Source organism: Aquarana catesbeiana, linkage group LG01 (assembly GCF_042186555.1).
Source record: "Aquarana catesbeiana isolate 2022-GZ linkage group LG01, ASM4218655v1, whole genome shotgun sequence".
Taxonomy (NCBI): Eukaryota; Metazoa; Chordata; class Amphibia; order Anura; family Ranidae; genus Aquarana; species Aquarana catesbeiana.
The window spans coordinates 640,478,143-640,490,850 of NC_133324.1; the positions used below are offsets into that span (position 1 = coordinate 640,478,143).

The 12,708-nt window shown below is 40.1% G+C and overlaps 1 protein-coding gene across 2 annotated transcripts in view; it reads left to right on the plus strand.

The window, feature by feature from the left end:
* The window catches only part of GRID2 (glutamate ionotropic receptor delta type subunit 2), a 1,754,345-nt gene that overhangs the window by 1,310,109 nt on the left and 431,528 nt on the right, over positions 1 to 12,708 (plus strand). For both annotated transcript variants that reach the window (XR_012236183.1, XM_073601045.1), the window contains exon 10: positions 4,001 to 4,198. Coding sequence is in view for 1 of the 2 variants with exons in the window: in XM_073601045.1 (XP_073457146.1) it covers positions 4,001 to 4,198 (198 nt within the window). In the remaining variant the exon portion in view is untranslated. The remainder of the gene's footprint in view (positions 1 to 4,000; positions 4,199 to 12,708) is intronic.

Sequence of the window (12,708 nt, forward strand, 5' to 3'; positions counted from 1 at the left end):
AAATACCCCCTTTAGGTGATCAATGTACATTGCATAGATTTTAACAAACTTTTTTGCAGACTCCTACCTGTTTCTGCTCTGAAGAAATAGCTCTTTTTTTGACAATGGCCTGTGCACAGCTATTGTGAAAGGGAGTGACTAATTAATTGTATTCAGCGTATGCACTTTCAGGGTATTTATGAGAAAAGTTGCAGTGTCTGCATCCCTTTAGAAGTGATTAACCCTTGGGGAGTATCTCACCAAAAATGATATTTTTATTACAAAGGATGTTTGAAATCTGACATATAACTTAGTGCAGAGTTCTTCATGGAAGCAGGAAGGACATTTCTGGAAGCGCTCTGCACACCTCTGAGTTTCTGTACATCTGAGAGGTGTACAGAACACCTCTGAGTTTCCATATGACATTGAATTTTAAGAACATTAAAGCACTGCTGTTTGAAAAGGAAAGGTCATTTTTTTCTTTTCTTTTTTTTTTTAACGAAAGTGGAGTTACCCTTTAAAGCTCTCCTCCTCTGTAATAGATTCATCTATATGAGCTGCAGAAAATGTAAGAAGCAGAAAAAGAAATGCACAGCTTAGTAGTGTAATCACAAAGCATAACTGTAAAGCTCTGCCTTGAATGGACCACCTGCTGGGTACAAGTAGTAAATAATAAATATTTATATGTGGCCGAGCTTTCTATATTGTACTTTAGCCTTGTACATTATAATAAAGAAAGGAAATATTATACCTGCTTGCAAAGCTCTACTTCCTTGCAAAAAAAACTTTCAGTTAAATTTTTAACTAGGGATGAGCCGAACACCCCCCGGGTTCGGTTTGCAGCAGAACATGCAACCCGGCAAAAAATTTGTGTGAACACGCAATCCTCGTTAAAGTCTATGGGACACGAATGTGAAAAATCAAAGGTGCTCATTTTAAAAGCTTATATGCAAGTTATTGCCATAAAAAGTATTTGGGGACTCAGGTCCTGCCCCAGGGGACATGTATCAATGCAAAAAAAAGTTTTAAAAACTGCAGTTTTTTCAGGAGCAGTGATTTTAATAACACTTAAAGTGAAAATAAAAATAAAATATTCCTTTAAATATTTTGCCTGTGGGGGGGTCTCTTAGTCTGCCTGTAAAGTAGGGAATCTTTCCCTTGTTCATAACAGTACCACAGAAAAATGACATTTCTAACGGAAAAAATTTCATTCAAAACGGCTGTAATGTATTGTCGGATCTCGGTAATATAGATAAAAATCATTGAAAAAAAACGGCGTGGGTCCCCCCAGTCCATTACCAGGCCCTTTGGGTCTGGTAAGAATATTAAGGGGAACCCCGCACCAAAATGTAAAAAAAAAATGTTGTGGGGGTCCCCCCAAAATCCATTCCAGATCCAAAGGGCCTGGCATGGATTTTGGGGGGACCCCACGCCTTTAATTTTATTAAAGGTAACCCTGCACCAAAATGTAAAAAAAAAATGGCGTGGGGGTCCCCCCAAAATCTATACCAGGCCCTTCAGGTTTGGTATGGATATTAAGGGGAAGCTTGCGCCAAAATGAAAAAAAAGGCAAGGGGTCCCCCCAAAATCAATACCAGACCCTTATCTGAGCATGCAACCTGGCAGGCCACAGGAAAAGTGGGGATGAGAGAGCACCCCCCCTCCTGAACCATACCAGGCCACATGCCCTCAACATGGGGAGGGTGCTTTGGGGTCCCTCCCAAAAGACCTTGTCCCCATGTTGGTGGGACAAGGGCCTCTTTCCCACAACCCTTGCACGGTGGTTGTGGGGGTCTGTGGGCAGGGGACTTATTGGAATCTGGAAGCCCCCTTTAACAAGGGGGCCCCCAGATCCCACCCCCCCATGTGAATGGGTATTGGGTACATTATACCCCTAACCATTCACCAAGAAAAGTGTAAAAAAGGTAAAAAAGACATGAGACAGTTTTTGACAATTCCTTTATTTAAAAAAAAGAGTGTCCATCGATGTAAATCCATCTTCAATCACAGCGCCGACGATGGAATAACTCTGCATCGATGGGAGGCGTCCCCGTGACTGCAGCCTTTTCGCAATGACAGCTGTTATATAGCTGAGGGTGGGGCCACCCGGTGATGTATGCGGGTGACTCCTGCCCCCTTATGACGTCATGTGACATCAGAAGGGGGTGGGGGTCACCCGTTTTTGTCACCGGGCGGCCCCGGCCTCAGCCATATAACAGCTGTCATCGCGAAAAGGCTGCAGTCGGTGGGACGCCTCGCATGGAGGCAGAGATTTTCCAGGGTTTTTTTGGGACCGTCGGCGCTGTGATTGAAGATGGATGGACATCGCGGGACACTTTTTTTTTAATAAAGGAATTGTCCAAAACTGTCTCCTGTCATTTTTTACTTTTTTGACACTTTTTTGGGTGAATGAGCAGAGGTATGTACCCGATACCCATTCACATAGGGTGAGGTGGGATCTGGGGGCCCCCTTGTCAAAGGGGGCTTCCAGATTCTGATAAGCCCCCTGCCTGCAGACCCCCACAACCACCTGGCAAGGGTTGTTGGGAAGAGGCCCTTGTCTCCATCAACATGGGGACAAGGTGTTTTGGGGGGACCCCAAAGCATGCTACCCATGTTGAGGGCATGTGGCCTGGTACGGTTCAGGAGGTGAGGGTCCGCTCTCTCATCCCCACCTTTTCCTGCGACCTGCCAGGTTACGTGCCTGATAAAAGTCTGGTATGGATTTTGGGGGGACCACCACGCCATTTTTTTTTTATTTTGGCGCGGGGTTCCCCTTAAAATCAATACCAGACCTGAAGGGCCATTTTTTTCAATGATTTTTATGTATATTGCCAGGATCCGGAAATACATTACAGCCGCAAGCAGTTTTAAATGACATTTTTTCCTTTAGAAATGTAATTTTGCTGCTCTCATTTATTACACAATGTATGGCCACTATGTAAGCAGCCTCACATAGTGTGGATCATGGACTTAGCCCCCTGAGCCATGATTGGCCAAAGGCACCCTGCCATTGGCCAATCATAGCTCTCACAGCAGAGTGTGCTGTGATTGGCCAAGGCATGCAGGTCAGGTGCATACTTTGGCCAATCAGCAGCCATCAATGCACTGCTATCTCGCAGTGCATTGACGATCTTGAAGTGCATTATGGGGCGTTATGCAGGTGCTCGAATTTCCTGCGAATGACCCATAATATTCTAAATTCGGAGAAGTTCGACTGTTCGACTCAAACATCGTGCTCATCCCTACTTTTAACATTGAAATAGCGTTCCTGCAAAATGACTGAAACTTTCATACCAGTATTTTGTCTTCTGAGAGTCCTACATCCTTACCTTATAAATAAATGGTCCTGAACCTGTCAATGAAAAAAAGGCAGATTATAGTGTTCCACGGTTCTAGTATCATCCACCTTCAGCATCCATAGCAGTCTACTCCGCACACAGATACACAGGAACATGAAAGGGAGGTTGCACAGCTCAGAGTCAGGTGATAAGACTCAGATTAAAAACAAATCGAGTAGACTTTCCTTAAAAAGGGCCTTTGGTAGATTTCTGCACCCTTCTTTGTGGGCCTTCTGGCTAGATAGTGAGAATAATGAGGATCTCGAATAGAGCTGGAGCATCTTCTCATGGGATTTATTCCAAGAACATTGCCAATGTGATTGCCGAAAGTCACTGTAAATAAACACTGTACAGTAGATAGATAGATAGATAGATAGATAGATAGATAGATAGATAGATAGATAGATAGATAGATAGATAGATAGATAGATAGATAGATAGATTTATTTGCTATTCTATTAATCAGATTTTAAGGTGCAACGTCTAGATGGGAGTGGAGGTCTAATTGCTAAACAAACCTTGGATTGTTATGCAAGGTCCACCTTAATCATATAAAGAATTAGCTTTCTGTTAGTGTTTCTTTATGGAGCTATTTTTTAGTATTTATGTTTTTGGAATTCATATTTCCATTCTTATTTAATTCATATTCATCAAAAACCCTTTTCTTTTTCTCTCTATAGGAAGAACCATTTGTTATGGTTTTAGAGAATGTCTTGGGAAAGCCAAAGAAATACCAAGGATTTTCTATTGATGTCCTTGATGCCTTAGCCAACTATTTGGGATTCAAGTATGAAATATATGTTGCACCAGATCACAAGTATGGAAGTCCTCAAGAAGATGGTACATGGAATGGGTTAATAGGTGAACTTCTCTTCAAGGTAAATATGTGCACCAATACAAAGATGTCATCTATCAGTAAACATGCATAATATCATATTATCTCAATTTAGTATTGTATTTTTACAGTATGTTTTTAATGTGATTTCCAAAAGTCCCTGTAACAAACATTAAAGTTCCTAATAACTGTACTAATATATTATCACTGTAGTGTTTTGGCTCAGATCAAACAGCCTGAGGTTGAAAATATGTTGCCTTCAAGACATACATTGGAAACATAGCAGCCAGTTATATTAGTCAGAAATGTGATGTTTCTGGGGAGCAACACACAAAGACAGATGGCAGACATGACTATTAATATGCGTTATTCCTTAGCAAATATTGAGTTGTGCCTGTAGTTCTTTACACTTGTAAATCTTTTGCAACTAAATAGATCACGTTTACCAATGCTGGGGTAAAATTACTAAATTACAAATTAGAACATGTCTGTTGTTTTACCCAATAACAAATAATTATTAACCATACCTACTGTATGTACTAGTTTATTTTACAGAATATTTAGTTGTAAACAAATGTTTTTAGTGTTTCGTTTACATGACAGTGCAGTCACAGGCTATTTCCACAGATATTTATGTGTAGAGGCCTTCAAACATTGCTGTTGTGGGGGATTGTAGGATGCTCTTCATTTATCTTCAAGGACATAGGCAATGAGTAAAAAAATATGGACTTGAGTACTTTGCCATTAGACAATGTTACTGACATGCTGTATATGTATATTGTTTTAAAGCCCTCAAAACTTCAGAAAATGTGACATTAACGCTAAACTAAACAGTCAAGGAAGCTGCCATCTTAGCTTCTGATCTGCAGTTGCTATGATGCTGCACATGTCAGTTTGGTTGGGAGCACAGGCAACTGTCACAATTAGCCTGAAAATGTATATATAGATTGTATATACTGTATACATTTCTATTTTTTATTTAGTTTATTATCTTTAATAATGCAACTGTTTCTGTCAGTGGGATTATTATAACCAAAGCACTGCAGATGAAAACTATAGCCAGAATATGGTAGTGTTCTTCTTACGCCTAAAGACTTTCATTTTTATCCATGGAGCCTTGAGTCTGCATGTGAACACTTATATCATAGCTGACATAGTGATCACATGACGAGAAACTCTGGTTCTCGATCGTCTGTAAGGACCATGGCAGTCACTGAACGTTTAGTTTTTTGACAAGAATTTAATTTTAGTGAATCCATTCAGCTCATAACTTTTCTATTTTTTAGTGAAATAAGTTTCATACCAGCAATGCTTCGAATATTGGAAAATGACATGTAAGAGGAAATTGGTAAAATAAATCCTTTCTTCAAGTGGCATCCAATATTTATTAACTGAGGCAAGAAGAAATAGAGTAGTGGGCCCAAGGTCACTGTTTCATTTATAAGCAAAAGGTAGATGTGATTAAAAAATGTAACATTCAAAGACACTGTTAGGTGAACTGTGTTGACAAATGGGATCAGAATATAGGAAGGTCATAAAAAAATACATTTTCTGAATTAACACTGTCCTTGAAACTGCATAAATCAATATTAACCAACCTGGACCATATGAGTTTGGAATTGATCTTCTTAATGTTAGATACATGATTATCTATATCAACTGAAATAGAGGTCCTTGGCATTTTAATCAGAAACATCTAAAAATCCATTTTAAATTTCCTATAATGTGACTATGGGAAATTTTGCCATTTTGCAGTATACAGATTAAGTTGCCAACAACCTTTAAAACTCTTTGGGTTTAAGCAGAGAACTACAATGTTTTTCTGAGGATAATTCTTTTCTTCTTTTGGACACAAAATAACATTTTGATTCATGCTTATTTTTTTCAGGAAAATACTAGAAAAATGTGAACATGTCCAATTCCCTAGATTCCCAAAAAATGTGCAAAAAGTTAATTTCGTTACTTAGATTCAGCTGTAAATATACTCTACTGTTTGCGCTGATTATAGGGATACCAAGCAGTGTGTTTCATCCATGTTTTGTGTTTATCACTCAAAATACCCATGCACACTTGACTTTGTCAAGTCCATCTACATTTTCAGCACCTTATCATAAATAGAAAAGCTCGATATTGCAGGAGCAGCATAGATTCTACTACGCCCACTCCCTTTACAGTAGTTGGCATCCAAATACATTAACCACTTCAGCCCCGGAAGGTTTTACCCCCTTAATGACCAGGCCATTTTTTGTGATATGGTACTGCATCGCTCTAACTGACAATTGCGCCATCATGCAGCGCTGTAACCAAAAAAATGATGTCCTTTTTTCCCCACAAATAGAGCTTTCTTTTGGTGGTATTTGATCACCTCTGTGGTTTTTATTTTTAGCGCTATTAAGAAAAAAAGAACGTCAATTTTGAAAAAAAAAAAAAACATATATTTTTTACTTTCTGCTATAAAACATATCCAATAAAAATCTAATTTCTTCCTAAATTTAGGTCAATATGTATTCTGCTACATATTTTTGGTACAAAAAAAAATCCCAATAAGCGTATATTGTTTGGTTTGCACAAAAGAGATAGTGTCTACAAAATAAGGGATATATTTATGGCATTTTTATTTAATTTTTTTTTTTACTTGTAATGGCAGTGATCAGTGATTTTTAGCAGGACTGCAACATTGTGATGGACAGATCAGACACGTTTGACATTTTTTTGGGAACCAGTGTCATTACAGTGATCAGTGCTAAAAATATGCATTGACACTGTATAAATGACACTGGCAGGGAAGGGGTTAACATCAGGGGCAATCAAAGGGTTATCTGTGTTCCATTAGTGTGTTTCTAACTGTGTGGGGGATGGGCTCACTGCATGGACACTGTGATCCATCTTCCTAATTATCAGGAACACTAGATCACAGTGTCCATGCCTGACAACACGGAAGTCTGCATTTTTACATAGGCAAACCGCCGTTCCATCTCTGCGGGGAGTGATCGCAGGTGGCCGGTGGACATTGTGTTCACTGGGCCCTCTGATTGGCTCCCCCTGTGGCCAATCAATATGCGATTGTGGCTCTGGCAGCACGTGCCCCCCAGTGGCTATTAGCAGAATCACGTACAGGTATGTGATTTTGCGTAATAGAGCCACCTTGCCGCAGTATATGTAGAGCAGGCAGTCTGGAAGTGGTTAATAAATTAATTACCTAAATGCATGTATCTACATTTTTGATTCAATGTCACTATACACACTTATTGTACAAAATGAAAATTATATTTTTCCGCAACTGGAGCTTGTTCTCTTCTTCTTTGGAATTTTTAATTGTACAAGTTCACTCTATGATGTAAAATAGCATTTCTGCTGTGTGGAAAACATATGTGTGCTGTCTATTGCCAGTACAACAAAGAAGGCACTAACATTATTTAGCACATTTTTGTTTTTAGGGTTCAGTTTTTCCATAACTGCTGCTCTGACTCTGTGCTATATTTTGAAAGGCCCTCACATCAACTGAGCTATTTATAAGGTAGGAGTAATGGTAAGGACCCCCATGTAGTCATAAAGACAAAAAAAACATTGGCTCAATTAAGATTGGTTTTCTAACAACGTCACATGACTCACACCCCAATGCCTAATTCTAACAAGTAAAGATTAAAACTAGCACTATCCATAGACATGAGTCCTTTCTGTAAAATATATTTTGTGAAAACATCTTTATTATTTCTTTAGACCCCTATCTAACACCCATCAATGTTTACATTAAAACTCAATAAAACACCAAAACTTAAAATCGAATATGTTTGTGCAAATGCTCTTGTAGTTTGAAACAATTGAAACCTTTTCTCTACGTGTTCTTCTTTCAGTTAAATCATACCAGTAAGTTGTATCCACAGGTACTTTTCTTAGATATTTAGCTAAATCATTGAAACCTTCTCCTTCACACTCCAAAGTGGGACTACAAGCAGCCATTCCAGTGTATAGTGCCCTGGGATGTGCTGCTGTAGTCATCACAGTAAAACTGTTTGACTGATGCTCATAGGTGTGCACAGCCTATTGCATTAGGGTGTGCACCCCAAAGCTCAAACATATTTGTGCGTGTGTATACTGACAGTGTCAGCAGAGCAGTGGACAGTGTCAGTAGGACAGAGATTGGTGCCAGTAGGGCAGTGGACAGCGTCAGTAGTATATATATATATATATATATATATATATATATATATATATATATATATATATTTACAGTTTTTTTTAGGAGTTTCGTTAGGGGGCTTTGGTGAAATATCAGGGGTCTAAACAGGGGGAATCTGCACCATACAGGCTGATTAGAGTGTGCCTAGGCACACCTAGCACACCCTGTGCGCACGCCTATGCTGATGCTGCAGTATGCACACATTAACAAGAAGATCTTTCCAAGGGTCTACACGATGTGCACAAAACATGAGCAAAAAGGAAAACTGTATGTTTAAGAAAAAAATAAATAAATCGTGTAATCCTTTTTAACTTTTAGTGCTGTACAAAACAAAATATTGTTTTGTGAGCATTTAGTTCTACTTTAAAGTGTTACTAAACCCAGGACCCTGCATTCACTATATCTGGTCTCCCACAGTACACAGAATATGGAAATACAATTATTTTAGTAAATATAAACTGCTAAATAACTTTTTTCATCAGCAGTATATAGCAGTTTTGTGACTTCTATCAGTGTCCAGTCGAGCACTGGTTAAAGCTTTTAGGAGGAGTTTTGTTTATCTCTTCTGACTGCAAGACCTCTGACCCCCTGTCTAGACAGTGCTAATTGGCCCTGTGCTGATCAGATGCACCCTCCCAAAAAACAGATTGCCCCCAAGGCTCTGAACTATCAACAGATAGATTGGGGACTGTGGAAGAAGGGGAGGATCAGAAAAGACAGGATCAAACAGCCTTCTTACACAATGCAGAAGATTAACCCCTTAGGTTCCACAGTGAGTATAACAAGAATACTTTACTGCAGGGATCTCCAAACTACAGCCCTCCAGCTGTTGTGGAACTACATGTCCCATGGGGCATTGTAAAACTCTGACATTCACAGACATGACTAGGCATGATGGGAATTGTAGCTCCTGAACAACTGGAGGGCCATAGTTTGGACACCCCTGCTTTACTGCATATACAGACTGATTTTACTGTTGTGGGTTTAGTAACACTTTAACTTGTGCAGTATTCACACCTAACTAAAAGATAAGTAAACCGTATTCCTGGTAATTTTAAAGCATTTTTTGAGGCGTATTAGAGGCATTTTTGCAAGTTTATAAATTTAGTTGTTTGGTCTATGGGGCTAAAAATGCATGAATATACTCAAAAAAATGCTCACATGCTTTTTTTTAGCATAAGACAGAGAGTGTAGGGTTCTTAACCGCAAACTAACATAACAGTGAAGAGCTCATAAGATATTATGTGATATAGTGACTCTTTACAGTATATTCTCTAGTAAATCTACTTCCGTCTTCCCAACAGAGAAATCATTGAGAGTGATTTCTTATAGTCCACATTGTGCTAAGTCTTTGCACGAAATAGGCAAAGGAAGAAATTATGACGCAGTAAAAGAGCATCTCAGAAAAACCCTTCTCCTATCCCAGTTCACGTTGTATCAATAAAAGCAAGAGAAAACTACAATATGGACTGTTTTCTATTTCTATGGGCTGCGATGGGCTAGGTGGTAAATATAATTTACAGATATAACACACAAATTGCTGCTCCTACGGGGGTAGAGCGCTATATATATATATATATATATATATATATATATACTGTGACAAAATATATAGTTCACCTTAAGTGAAATATAAGGTTTCCAAAATGACATCCAAATTGCATAACAAATGCTATCATTTTCTGTAAGTTCCTAACAATAAACAGTGTGTGGTCAATTATGTCTCCTTCTTGTGCCTTCACCGTGGTTTTTGTTCACATAAAGATGAACTATAATATATCTTTGTACTCGCAGGCAGATGTTTTAATTATAAGATTTTCAGACAAGGGGTATGATAAAGGAGTGATAAACACTCAAATCCAGTTTACGCACCTTAAAAGAATTGTCGGACACCACCTACTGTTTTAATATTATTCCTCTGGGACTGCTGAATACAAGCCACATGGGGTGTTACCTTAATCAAAGCCTGAAGTGTCACATGAAACAGGTCAGTCCAATGTCTTAGTAAGAATGCAGGGGAATGCAAAGCAAGCATGATTGATTAAAATACCTAATACTGCTTCATTACCTCATGCCAAAATGTTGAAAACATTGTTAACTATAGTATAAACTAAAGCCTAATGATAGACTGATGAGATCAGGTTGATGGCCAACAATGCACTCTGGGGTTCAGCCAAATGTAGTACCTTTCATAAACTTTAGCCCAGCCAGTGAAGTGTGTTTCAGGGCTTTATTCCTTTTTTTCAAAAATAGAGTTTACCCTTGTAGGGGTTTTCAGCAATACAACAACAAAAGAGGAATTTTCTAGGCTACTGACTATCTGGACTCTGTGACCCCTTAGTCTCCACACAAACTCACCATGTGAGCACATCAAGCTTTGTGCAAAACAAACTGCTTAACTCGGGCTGTATAGGCTCTAAGTTAAAACCTGATGCTGAGCTATACAGTGTAGAAAATATCATAATTCTACAGTATGCGAAGGAATGTGAAATTTCCAGTGGTGTTGCTATGGGGGTGCGGGGAGGCGGGCCGCACCAGGTGACACCCACCAATGGGGTGACACCAGGGCCGCTGCCCACCGCTACGCACTGTACTATATTGCTTCTGCTTGCACTTGCAGAGCTGCAGTGGAGCGGCGCGAGCAGGGCGCCAAGCCGTGCAAGGGGGGCTGTCTATAACACTCTCCCACCTTAAGCTGTCTCTTGGGGATCTTCAATATCTCCAGAGGCAGGCAGAGTTGGTGGACAGGGCTGCAGGTGTGGCTGCCTCCTCCACTCCTCCCACAGACTCCTTCACTCTGCCTGATTCCGCAGCTGAAGGAGAAAAAGGTGGGAACCCAGCAGTCCTGGATGTCTTTACCTCTGGGCATGCTGTAAGTTATTGCACCCTGCCTGTCTCTACATAGATAGAGTCCTAACCTGCCCTATGCCACCCCAGCCTGGCACTAATACCACCCCAAACTGCCCTATGCCACCCCAACCTGGTACTACACCACCCCAACCTGCCCTATGCCACCCCAACCTTGCACTATACCACCCAAACCTGCCCTATACCACACCAGCCTGCCCTATACCAACCTAACCTACTCTATACCACCCTATACTATCATTTACAAGGGCCGTTTGGGGGTGTGCCCCATGACCCTGTTCTGCCTGCAGGGCGCTGGGCAGGATAGACAGGAGGGGGTGACACTATGTTTTGCAGCACCAAGTGACACCAACCCTAGTGATGCCACTGGCAATTTCTACTATGTTATAAAATATAATACTTAAATATCTGTGCAATGTCCAAAATAAATACTTGTGCTAAACCCAAACTGAATAGATAACATAAATGACTGAGATACATAAATCTCTTTTTTGTACTAAGGGCCAGTGAGGGTCTAATGAAATGGCTGATGTGTGTAAGATGTATATCAAAATGCCATCAATTCATTATTTTATTTTTCCATCACAGTCCTCTAAACTGCATTCCTGATTCAACATAAATGCATCAACTAGAAATAAAGTAAAGCGCAACCACTGAGCAATAAAGTGCTTGCTGTGCATACAGTGTTCTTCCACTACTTTCAGAAACACTCACAGCTTGTGACCACCTCCACCTTCCACCCTTAGTAAACACCACTCACCAGATTTGATGTGACCCCTTATTGCATAGGAAGGTCAATATGCTGTACTTTTTTTCCTGCTCCGATCACTTCTCTCAGGTGACACCACCATTAAAAGAAGGGGGGAGGCTCACAATAGTTTGTTTTATTTTAAACATTAAAAACACCAATCTGTTTCATATGTGTACAATTCCACATAGTATACAGTACACCAACCAACAAAATGTCCAAGTGCTCAACGATGACCGGGAGTGCATCACCAGAAAGTGACACACTCGAAGTGACATAGTGAATAAGGCTCCTTCCAACACATTTCATTAATTATGGCGTCATCAGGGGATGACACAGGCTCTGCCTAATCACTCACAGTCTCTTAATATGTCTTTAGGCAATGGCCTGAGCAGATTAGATTGTCTCTCTTTGAGGCCAGTGTAGACACTCTCCCACTCTCTCTTCACGCATGGTGCTCCTTCAGCAGCTTGTCTCTAGTGGAAAGAGCCCTAAACCATATACAGCCCCTTGACTAAAAGGGCTATGCATGCACACCTGCACAATCAGCATGCTAGTTTCCTGTAAAATGTGCACCCAATCCAGATGTTACCAATTCTGAAGAAAACCTGACATCCCAGAGGCCCTCAACCTGCATTCATTTGGGAACACTGGGCCGGGTGGCATCAAACCCTTCTGACATAATGACGAGGTATAGCACTGTCATAGTACACACATAAGCATTGATTTATAATGAGTATAGGTGTACAATAAAAAT